General features: G+C 37.4%; 1 protein-coding gene across 1 annotated transcript in view; it reads left to right on the forward strand.

Annotated features, from left to right (window-relative positions):
* The window catches only part of CDC5L (cell division cycle 5 like), a 94787-nt gene that overhangs the window by 45580 nt on the left and 36656 nt on the right, over positions 1-12551 (forward strand). The window contains exons 13-14 of the mRNA XM_053709595.1: positions 3220-3465; positions 8987-9184. Of these exons, the coding sequence (XP_053565570.1) occupies positions 3220-3465; positions 8987-9184 (444 nt within the window). The remainder of the gene's footprint in view (positions 1-3219; positions 3466-8986; positions 9185-12551) is intronic.

Consider the following 12551-nt stretch of genomic DNA (forward strand, 5'->3'; position numbering starts at 1 on the left):
TTTATAATTGTTTTAACTCCTCTGTGGACAACGGACTTTACATTGTAATAATAGGCGTAAGGCTTGCCTACCCATATAAAGCTTGAATATAGTGGAAATCTGCTACCTTTATACCTATGCACCGGTGTTGTGCTAGAAGAAACATCTGAACTTTTTACCTAAGTCCGCTAAAGGATATACACTGTGAGTATCCAGTGTGCCGTTGCACTAAGAGCAGGATACTATTTTCATTACCTGACGGAAAAAAAACCCTGGAGTGTTTGAAATTGAGATTGTCCAATAGGACCGGAGCAGCTGAATAGACCAGTGACGTATGGTATAACGGCTGAGAAGGTACACACTGACGCCAAACAGCCTACACACCTAGCTGCGGTCCCTTAACTGTGACATTCCCAACGTCAGGTATTTGGTTAAATACTTTAGCATTAGGAATTATATGTCTACACTTCCTAAATTTGGATATACAGATTTATAAACTATGACTATTCGGGTTGAAATTTGAACTGACTGATATGTTTTGCAAAACACATTTTTTCTACTTTTTTAGTGGTGGCAATTATACATTGTAATATCCTATTTTTACTCTAATCGGAGACGTCCGTTTTTTTTATTATATTGTTGCAAATTGTTTAGTAACATTTATTACTGTAGAATTACACACTTGTTACATTTGTTTCTGTGTTCTGATTTTAGCTTATTTTAGAAATATAAAACTATTGCTTTTACTAGCTTGTGGTGAATATCTTTTTTTGGTTCACCTCCTAATGTCTTTTTAACCTTTAGCTATTTAGCGCTCCTAAACATTTCTCTTTGACTATACTCATTTTTACCTAATTGTTAGAGGATCTATTAGGGCCCTAGGAGTTTGGTTAAGTAGCTTAGCGCACATCTCTCCTTTTTACCTACTTTTAAGAAACATTTTGGTCATCTAGATTGCATATCCCTTCAGTTGAATGGATTAGTGATTACACAATTTGGGCTTAAAGGGACATGAAACCCAAAATGTTTCTTTCATGATTCAGATAGAGAATATCATTTTAGACAACTTTCCAATTTACTTCTATTAATTAATTTACTTCCTTCTCTTGTTATCATTTGCTGAAAGGTTTATCTAGGCAAGTTCATGAGCAGCATAGAACCTAGGTTCTAGCTGTTGATTGGTGGCTGCATATATATATATATATATATATATATATATATATATATATATATATATATATATATATATTGATTGTGATTGGCTCACCCATGTGTTCAGTTAGAAACTAGTAGTGCATTGCTGCTCCTTCAACAAATGATACCAAGAGAATAAAACAGATTACAAAATAGAAGTAAATTAGAAAGTTGTTTAAAATTGTATTCTCTATCTGAATCATGAAAGAAAAATTTTGGGTTTCACGTGCCTTTAATTATCCAATTTCTTTTAAGGCATTGGCTCATATCCTCCCTTCCACAAGATCAATTATGCCAACATGGGATTTACTTCTTGTTCATGAGGTTTATTTGTATATACCACTGCAAGAAGTTTTTTCTTTTTTTTGTTTTTTTTTTGTATTTTAGAAGTTTTTTTGGTGGCTATTTCTGCTAGACGAGTCCTGAGTTTTCTGAGGGGAAAAAAAACATATTTCTCTTTCCATCATACAGTTCCAGGGTTTTTGCCTAAAGTGGTCTTTGACTTTTGTAAATCATAAAATGTTCTACCATCTTTTTTCCTTTTTATAGGCAGGAAGCACAGAGTAAGCAACTCCTATCACTTGGATGTGGTTTGTTGCTTACACATTTGTCACAAGAACCCAGACCATTTATAGGACGGATCGTCTTTGTCATACCTAAAGGTCTTTGTTAGGGCCAAGCTTAGCAAAAACTACTCTCTAGTTGGTTAAGTTAAAGCTATTTCAAGAGCTTATAAACAAAGGAATGAACCAGCTAGTGGTAACACCATGGGCTTTGCAGGTTAATGCTACTTCATCTGAAATCTGTCAGGCTACAGTCTGGAAAACGCCTCATAATTCTGTGTCACATTATACTTTGGATGTTAAAGTGAAAGTAAAGTTTGCTGTTTTGCTAACCGTAGTAACATATGTTGCAAATCAATAGGACTTTCATTCATGGTTTTTTTCATACTTATGTGCAAATCAAGTTTTATCCTAACTAAAAGCATAATTTTACCTACGATAAATTCAACCCGTTTTTTTTTATTCTTACTTCCTGATCACGTTTCTTTTCGGGCCAACTGAAATTCTGGCCGTTAGGCGGCGTCATCCGCCTATTGATGGATCTGCGCATGCGCCAAATCTAGAATCTCTATGTTGAACGCACGCTCCCAATTTGCGCATGCGCATAACATTTGTGACTGACGGCATCAACGATAGACGCATGCGCATCTTGTGAACGCGCATTTGTGATTTGTATAGAGCGGGTGGGACCACTCTATACGACAACACTGAAAAATATAGGAAGTAGAAGATAGGAGGAGTCAGCAGGAGAACGGTATTGCAATAATGATATAAAAAAGGCACAAATCAATACATTTCATAGAAAAAATATAGCGATTTTAATTATACAGTTATACAATGCTGTGATGTGTTCTAATGGGACAAAATTTACTTTCACTTTAATCTGGTTCTGCTTAGATTTGGTTGTAAAATTCTTTCTTCTGTTATAAGTTAAAGAATTGCTTTTTCAATTTTCTTGTCTTTGCACCCACCCATTTATTTTTTTTACACTGCTTTTAGTCTTTTCTCCTGGGAAATATTACCCAAGGAGAGCCAAGATAATTAGAAATGAACACCCACAAATAAGACATTTCTGTATCTTGGCTCATATCCTTGGGTCATACTTACCAGGTTCTCACCCTGGTTAGTGTCCACCACTTTGTTGTACAGCTCAAGGAGTAGAAGGAATATGTGCGAGGTTACCCGTAATCGGGGGAGTGGTCAGTTATGTCCATGCCCTCAGGGGGTTTCTCATCTGGTGAGTATTACCTAAGGATATGAGCCAAGATATTGAAATTTCTTATTTTTGTGTGTTCATTTCTAATGTTTATGCATTTTTTTAAAAAAAATGTGGATCTAGGGGTTTTGGAATGCGCTTTGTATAACAATGCGCATTTTTACTTTTGATCTAAGTAAATACAAAAATAAACTCTTATATTAAGATATTAATATATTTGGCCAACAGCTGCATGAAAATTCTTATCAAACATTCTTGTCTCAATAGGTTAATGAAACCATTTTGAGGCCTGTAAATGTTGAACCTCCACTCACAGATTTGCAGAAAAGCGAAGAGATGATCAAGAAGGAGATGATAACAATGTTGCATTATGACACTCTACACCATCCTTATGGTGATAGTGCAGCGGTAAAGAAAGGGAAAGGACCTGGATCAGGATCGAGCAGCGCCGATCATATTGCTTATTTAGAGCAGAACCCTTATGAAAAAATTTCTACAGCCGATATAAAGAATGTAAGTAAAGTTCCTGTTTGCATTTGAGACACTGTGCTGTGTAGAAGTGTTTAATCAGTGTCTGCAGTGTGCTCATAAATGGGCCAAGTTACAAAACGGTTAATGAAGTCAGTGGAAGATATTCTCCAGTCTCTTGTGCCTTTTATTACCAGATATAAGCTCTGCAAAACTGGATGATTTCTTCACACTGTATTTATTATTCTCTTTTTGATTTTCTCACTTGCCGTATTTATTTTTACTTGCAGTCAAAATTAAACTTGCCATGCTTTAGATAGAGCATGCAGTTTAAAAATTAACATTCTATTTACCCCATTATCAAATGTTGATATCCTGTGTTGAAGAGTTAACCTACATAGTCACAAGGGTATTCATGTGTTTGCACAAATGTTTGTAACAATGTTAAAGGGACAGTATACACCAATTTCATTTAACTGCATGTAATAGACACTGCTACAAAGAATAATATGCACAGACACTGATCTAAAAATCCAGTATAAAACGGTTTAAAAAAACTTACTTGGAACAGGAGCAAGCTGGAGTTGGTAGACATCAGTATACTTCTAAAACTTTGGAGTTTGGTTAGGAGTCTAAAAATCAGCACACTGTTATTTAAAAATAAGCAAAACTATACATTTTTACAAAAACACACCCAGACAAAACATTTATGCAAAGAAAAATCTAGTATATGTCCCATTAAACAGTGTTAGAAACTCTGCTCATATAGAATGCAAAAAACACATGCACTTTTCATAGCTTACCTAGGTTTACTCTTCAACTAAGGATACCAAGAGAACAGAGTAAATTTGATAAGAGAAGTACATTTGGGAAGGTTTTATTTCCCCCCCCCATTTAATTGCACGCTGTAAAGGAAGCATGTAACTTTACTTTACTTGCTCTCTATGGCCTAGATTTAGAGTTCGGCGGTAGCCGTCAAAACCAGCGTTAGAGGCTCCTAACGCTGGTTTTGGCCGCCCGCTGGTATTTGGAGTCAGTGATTAAAGGGTCTAACGCTCACTTTACAGCCGCGACTTTTCCATACCGCAGATCCCCCTACGCCATTTGCGTAGCCTATCTTTTCAATGGGATCTTCCTAACGCCGGTATTTAGAGTCGTTTCTGCAGTGAGCGTTAGAGCTCTAACGACAAGATTCCAGCCGCCTGAAAATAGCAGGAGTTAAGAGCTTTCTGGCTAACGCCGGTTTATAAAGCTCTTAACTACTGTACCCTAAAGTACACTAACACCCATAAACTACCTATGTACCCCTAAACCGAGGTCCCCCCACATCGCCGCCACTCGATTAAAATTTTTAACCCCTAATCTGCCGACCGCCACCTACGTTATACTTATGTACCCCTAATCTGCTGCCCCTAACACCGCCGACCCCTGTATTATATCTATTAACCCCTAACTTGCCCCCCACAACGTCGCCGCAAGCTACTTAAAATAATTAACCCCTAATCTTCCGACCGCAAATCGCCGCCACCTACGTTATCCCTATGTACCCCTAATCTGCTACCCCTAACATCGCCGACCCCTATGTTATATTTATTAACCCCTAATCTGCCCCCCTCAACGTCGCCGACACCTACCTACACTTATTAACCCCTAATCTGCCGAGCGGACCTGAGCGCTACTATAATAAAGTTAACCCCTAATCCGCCTCACTAACCCTATCATAAATAGTATTAACCCCTAATCTGCCCTCCCTAACATCGCCGACACCTACCTTCAATTATTAACCCCTAATCTGCCGACCGGAGCTCACCGCTATTCTAATAAATGTATTAACCCCTAAAGCTAAGTCTAACCCTAACACTAACACCCCCCTAAGTTAAATATAATTTTTATCTAACGAAATAAATTAACTCTTATTAAATAAATAATTCCTATTTAAAGCTAAATACTTACCTGTAAAATAAATCCTAATATAGCTACAATATAAATTATAATTATATTATAGCTATTTTAGGATTAATATTTATTTTACAGGCAACTTTGTAATTATTTTAACCAGGTACAATAGCTATTAAATAGTTAAGAACTATTTAATAGTTACCTAGTTAAAATAATAACAAATTTACCTGTAAAATAAATCCTAACCTAAGATATAATTAAACCTAACACTACCCTATCAATAAAATAATTAAATAAACTACCTACAATTACCTACAATTAACCTAACACTACACTATCAATAAATTAATTAAACACAATTGCTACAAATAAATAAAATTAAATAAACTATCTAAAGTACAAAAAATAAAAAAGAACTAAGTTACAGAAAATAATAAAATATTTACAAACATAAGAAAAATATTACAACAATTTTAAACTAATTACACCTACTCTAAGCCCCCTAATAAAATAACAAAGCCCCCCAAAATAAAAAATTCCCTACCCTATTCTAAAATACAAATATTACAAGCTCTTTTACCTTACCAGCCCTGAACAGGGCCCTTTGCGGGGCATGCCCCAAGAATTTCAGCTCTTTTGCCTGTAAAAAAAAACATACAATACCCCCCCCCCAACATTACAACCCACCACCCACATACCCCTAATCTAACCCAAACCCCCCTTAAATAAACCTAACACTACCCCCCTGATGATCTTCCTACCTTGTCTTCACCATGCCAGGTTCACCGATCCGTCCTGGCTCCAAGATCTTCATCCAACCCAAGCGGGGGCTAGACATCCACTGAAGAAGTCCAGAAGAGGGTCCAAAGTCTTCCTCCTATCCGGCAAGAAGAGGACATCCGGACCGGCAAACATCTTCTCCAAGCGGCATCTTCTATCTTCTTCCATCCGATGACGACCGGCTCCATCTTGAAGACCTCCAGCGCGGATCCATCCTCTTCTTCCGACGACTAGACGACGAATGACGGTTCCTTTAAGGGACGTCATCCAAGATGGCGTCCCTCGAATTCCGATTGGCTGATAGGATTCTATCAGCCAATCGGAATTAAGGTAGGAATTTTCTGATTGGCTGATGGAATCAGCCAATCAGAATATAGTTCAATCCGATTGGCTGATCCAATCAGCCAATCAGATTGAGCTCGCATTCTATTGGCTGATCGGAACAGCCAATAGAATGCGAGCTCAATCTGATTGGCTGATTGGATCAGCCAATCGGATTGAACTATATTCTGATTGGCTGATTCCATCAGCCAATCAGAAAATTCCTACCTTAATTCCGATTGGCTGATAGAATCCTATCAGCCAATCGGAATTCGAGGGACGCCATCTTGGATGACGTCCCTTAAAGGAACCGTCATTCGTCGTCTAGTCGTCGGAAGAAGAGGATGGATCCGCGCTGGAGGTCTTCAAGATGGAGCCGGTCGTCATCGGATGGAAGAAGATAGAAGATGCCGCTTGGAGAAGATGTTTGCCGGTCCGGATGTCCTCTTCTTGCCGGATAGGAGGAAGACTTTGGACCCTCTTCTGGACTTCTTCAGTGGATGTCTAGCCCCCGCTTGGGTTGGATGAAGATCTTGGAGCCAGGACGGATCGGTGAACCTGGCATGGTGAAGACAAGGTAGGAAGATCATCAGGGGGGTAGTGTTAGGTTTATTTAAGGGGGGTTTGGGTTAGATTAGGGGTATGTGGGTGGTGGGTTGTAATGTTGGGGGGGGGGTATTGTATGTTTTTTTTTACAGGCAAAAGAGCTGAAATTCTTGGGGCATGCCCCGCAAAGGGCCCTGTTCAGGGCTGGTAAGGTAAAAGAGCTTGTAATATTTGTATTTTAGAATAGGGTAGGGAATTTTTTATTTTGGGGGGCTTTGTTATTTTATTAGGGGGCTTAGAGTAGGTGTAATTAGTTTAAAATTGTTGTAATATTTTTCTTATGTTTGTAAATATTTTATTATTTTCTGTAACTTAGTTCTTTTTTATTTTTTGTACTTTAGATAGTTTATTTAATTTTATTTATTTGTAGCAATTGTGTTTAATTAATTTATTGATAGTGTAGTGTTAGGTTAATTGTAGGTAATTGTAGGTAGTTTATTTAATTATTTTATTGATAGGGTAGTGTTAGGTTTAATTATATCTTAGGTTAGGATTTATTTTACAGGTAAATTTGTTATTATTTTAACTAGGTAACTATTAAATAGTTCTTAACTATTTAATAGCTATTGTACCTGGTTAAAATAATTACAAAGTTGCCTGTAAAATAAATATTAATCCTAAAATAGCTATAATATAATTATAATTTATATTGTAGCTATATTAGGATTTATTTTACAGGTAAGTATTTAGCTTTAAATAGGAATCATTTATTTAATAAGAGTTAATTTATTTCGTTAGATAAAAATTATATTTAACTTAGGGGGGTGTTAGTGTTAGGGTTAGACTTAGCTTTAGGGGTTAATACATTTATTAGAATAGCGGTGAGCTCCGGTCGGCAGATTAGGGGTTAATAATTGAAGGTAGGTGTCGGCGATGTTAGGGAGGGCAGATTAGGGGTTAATACTATTTATGATAGGGTTAGTGAGGCGGATTAGGGGTTAATAACTTTATTATAGTAGCGCTCAGGTCCGCTCGGCAGATTAGGGGTTAATAAGTGTAGGCAGGTGTCGGCGACGTTGTGGGGGGCAGATTAGGGGTTAATAAATATAACATAGGGGTCGGCGATGTTAGGGCAGCAGATTAGGGGTACATAGGGATAACGTAGGTGGCGGCGGTTTACGGAGCGGCAGATTAGGGTTAAAAGTGTAATGCAGGGGTCAGCGATAGCGGGGGCGGCAGATTAGGGGTTAATAAGTGTAAGGTTAGGGGTGTTTAGACTCGGGGTACATGTTAGAGTGTTAGGTGCAGACGTAGGAAGTGTTTCCCCATAGGAAACAATGGGGCTGCGTTAAGAGCTGAACGCTGCTTTTTTGCAGGTGTTAGGTTTTTTTTCAGCTCAAACTGCCCCATTGTTTCCTATGGGAGAATCGTGCACGAGCACGTTTTTGATGCCGGCCGCGTCCGTAAGCAACTCTGGTATCGAGAGTTGCATTTGCGGTAAATATGCTCTACGCTCCTTTTTTGGAGCCTAACGCAGCATTTGTTTGAACTCTCGATACCAGAGTTAAATTTATGGTGCGGCCAGAAAAAAACCCGCGGAGCGTTAACAGCCCTTTTACCGCCGAACTCCAAATCTAGGCCTAAGTTTTTAGATATTTTTAAATAGTTTTTTATTGCAGAAAATAACCTTTTAATTGTATTCTTCCACCCCTGTGTGTGTTCATGTATTCAAAAACATTACATAAATACTATATATAGTTATATAATTTAAAAAATAATACAACACACAGCGAAAGTCCAGCACTCACTTGCAAGCACTCAGCTAAGATTAAAAGCAAAACTGGAGGAGTTAGTTACCGCATCTGGCCAAATGGGACAAGCCCAGGTAGGTCTCTCCCAAAACCCGGGTCCCTAATACAGCCATACAATGCAAGCTCTCAATTAAACAAACTGGGAACAAGTTAATTATTTCCAGCGATTGTGTATTTATAGAAGAATATGTACAAATTGATTTTTACAGGCTGAAGAACTCTTACAGCAAGAAATGGAAATTGTAAAGCAAGGTATGGGACATGGTGACCTCTCAATTGATGCGTACAACCAGGTGTGGGAAGAGTGTTACAGCCAGGTATTATTTCTTCCTGGACAAGCGCGATATACCCGTGCCAATCTCGCAAGCAAAAAGGATAGGATTGAATCGCTTGAGAAAAGATTAGAGGCAAGTGTGAAATAATAAAAATTCCTGTTTTTTCTTTATATATATTTATATTCAAACTTGTGGGGGGGTTTTAAGCGCATAAAAAAAATCTAAACATTTTCAGAACAAATATTGTTTGCTGCAGTTGTTTTTCAAGACAAACTCCTCCCACCACTTGCCTTATTCGGCAAGTTTTACTTCTAATAGCTAATGTGTTTCACTCTCTTGGTATCCTTTGTTGAAACACATACATAGGTAGGCTCAGGAGCTGCTGATTGGTGGCTGCACATATATGCCTCGTGTTATTGGCTCAGCCACGTGCATTGCTGTTTCTTCAATCAAGGATACCAAGAGAATAAAGCAAATGAGAGAGAAGTAAATTGGAAAGTTGTTTAAAATTATATGTTCTATCTGAATCATGAAAGAAAAAATTTGGGTTTCATGTCCCTTTAAGTCTGCAGCTGATAAAGCTAGCAGTGGGCATATGGGAAGATTTATTAAGCTGCATTTGCCGTTTTTGAGGCTTTGCGGGTTTATGTATCTCATAACTAGTAATATTTGTGTGTAATCTGTTGCAGCAGTGTGGTTAATTTATAGTGTTTGCAAGATTGAAACGTCAATATGCTCAAATCTAAATTGTTGCATTAACATTTCCCCCCAGCAGATGGCATTATAGTTCTCGTAGTCACATTCACACAGTTTCATTCGTGTTTGTTTGCTTTTATGCCAAGCTTTTTGTCAAGTGTTGAATATCACAAAGTGATATCACATATCTATAAATTCTACTGCTTCTTAGCGCCTTCTATACCTATTGCATCACTAATTTATATTTCTTTCATGTAATTAGCAAGAGTCCATGAGCTAGTGACGTATGGGATATACATTCCTACCAGGAGGGGTAAAGTTTCCCAAACCCCAAAATGCCTATAAATACACCCCTCACCACACCCACAATTCAGTTTTACAAACTTTGCCTCCTATGGAGGTGGTGAAGTAAGTTTGTGCTAGATTCTACGTTGATATGCGCTCCGCAGCAAGTTGGAGCCCGGTTTTCCTCTCAGCGTGCAGTGAATGTCAGAGGGATGTGAGGAGAGTATTGCCTATTTTGAATGCAGTGATCTCCTTCTACGGGGTCTATTTCATAGGTTCTCTGTTATCGGTCGTAGAGATTCATCTCTTACCTCCCTTTTCAGATCGACGATATACTCTTATTTATATACCATTACCTCTGCTGATTTTCGTTTCAGTACTGGTTTGGCTTTCTACAAACATGTAGATGAGTGTCCTGGGGTAAGTAAATCTTATTTTCTGTGACACTCTAAGCTATGGTTGGGCACTTTATTTATAAAGTTCTAAATATATGTATTCAAACATTTATTTGCCTTGACTCAGGATGTTCAACATTCCTTATTTTCAGACAATCAGTTTCATATTTGGGATAATGCATTTGAATCAATCATTTTTTCTTACCTTAAAAAATTTGACTCTTTTTCCCTGTGGGCTGTTAGGCTCGCGGGGGCTGAAAATGCTTCATTTTATTGCGTCATTCTTGGCGCGGACTTTTTTGGCGCAAAAAATCTTTTCTGTTTCCGGCGTCATACGTGTCGCCGGAAGTTGCGTCATTTTTGACGTCCTTTTGCGCCAAAAATGTCGGCGTTCCGGATGTGGCGTCATTTTTGGCGCCAAAAAGCATTTAGGCGCCAAATAATGTGGGCGTCTTATTTGGCGCTAAAAAATATGGGCGTTGCTTTCGTCTCCACATTATTTCAGTCTCATTTTTTCTTTGCTTCTGGTTGCTAGAAGCTTGTTTATTGGCATTTTTTCCCATTCCTGAAACTGTCATTTAAGGAATTTGATCAATTTTGCTTTATATGTTGTTTTTTCTCTTACATATTGCAAGATGTCTCACGTTGCATCTGAGTCAGAAGATACTTCAGGAAAATCGCTGTCTAGTGCTGGAACTACCAAAGCTAAGTGTATCTGCTGTAAACTTTTGGTAGCTGTTCCTCCAGCTGTTGTTTGTATTGAATGTCATGACAAACTTGTTAATGCAGATAATATTTCCTTTAGTAATGTACCATTGCCTGTTGCAGTTCCTTCAACATCTAAGGTGCAGAATGTTCCTGATAACATAAGAGATTTTGTTTCTGAATCCATCAAGAAGGCTATGTCTGTTATTTCTCCTTCTAGTAAACATAAAAAATCTTTTAAAACTTCTCTTTCTACAGATGAATTTTTAAATGAACATCATCATTCTGATTCTGATGACTCTTCTGGTTCAGAGGATTCTGTCTCAGAGATTGATGCTGATAAATCTTCATATTTATTTAAAATGGAATTTATTCGTTCTTTACTTAAAGAAGTACTAATTGCTTTAGAAATCGAGGATTCTGGTCCTCTTGATACTAATTCTAAACGATTAGATAAGGTCTTTAAATCTCCTGTGGTTATTCCAGAAGTTTTTCCTGTTCCTAATGCTATTTCTGAAGTAATTTCCAGAGAATGGCATAAATTGGGTAATTCATTTACTCCTTCTAAACGTTTTAAGCAATTATATCCTGTGCCATCTGACAGATTAGAATTTTGGGACAAAATCCCTAGAGTTGATAGGGCTATTTCTACCCTTGCTAAACGTACTACTATTCCTACGTCAGATGGTACTTCGTTTAAGGATCCTTTAGATAGGAAAATTGAATCCTTTCTAAGAAAAGCTTATTTGTGTTCAGGTAATCTTCTTAGACCTGCTATATCATTGGCTGATGTTGCTGCAGCTTCAACTTTTTGGTTGGAAACTTTAGCGCAACAAGTAACAGATCATATTTAATAAATAGTTAATCACAGCACCACTAAAGCATTCTATCCACTGTCAGAAAAAATTAAATAAAAAATTGTATATATATTTTTAGGGTGCAAGAGTTTAGTAAAACCTCCAATTTTACCATCTACAAATAACAAAAAAAGGAACTCAGCACACCTCAATTTAGCAAAAGTGTAAATGCAATTTATTACAAAGTATCTAATTACAATTCTATAATATGAATCCACAACTTTCAGTCCATCCACACATGCAAACTACTTTCATTCATAGAACAATTGGATTCAACCCAGGCGTCCCTGGAAGAATCAACCAAGGCTCTCAGAAAACCGCTATTAATGTCTTAGAAAGTTCATATAGATGAAAAAGTGAACAGTCCCTTAGACATGCAAAACTTTCACAGTTGTTTTGAATTTAAAATCTTTGATGCAATTTTTCAGATATGGTTGCTGTAAGGAGATTCTTTTCGATTACAAATGTATCTTCTTATACATGAGATTTGAATAACATTTTGAGCTCTGTAATTATTCCCTTATTCAGCATACACCTTTTTATGATGAATATAAGCACATT

Source organism: Bombina bombina, chromosome 4 (assembly GCF_027579735.1).
Source record: "Bombina bombina isolate aBomBom1 chromosome 4, aBomBom1.pri, whole genome shotgun sequence".
Taxonomy (NCBI): Eukaryota; Metazoa; Chordata; class Amphibia; order Anura; family Bombinatoridae; genus Bombina; species Bombina bombina.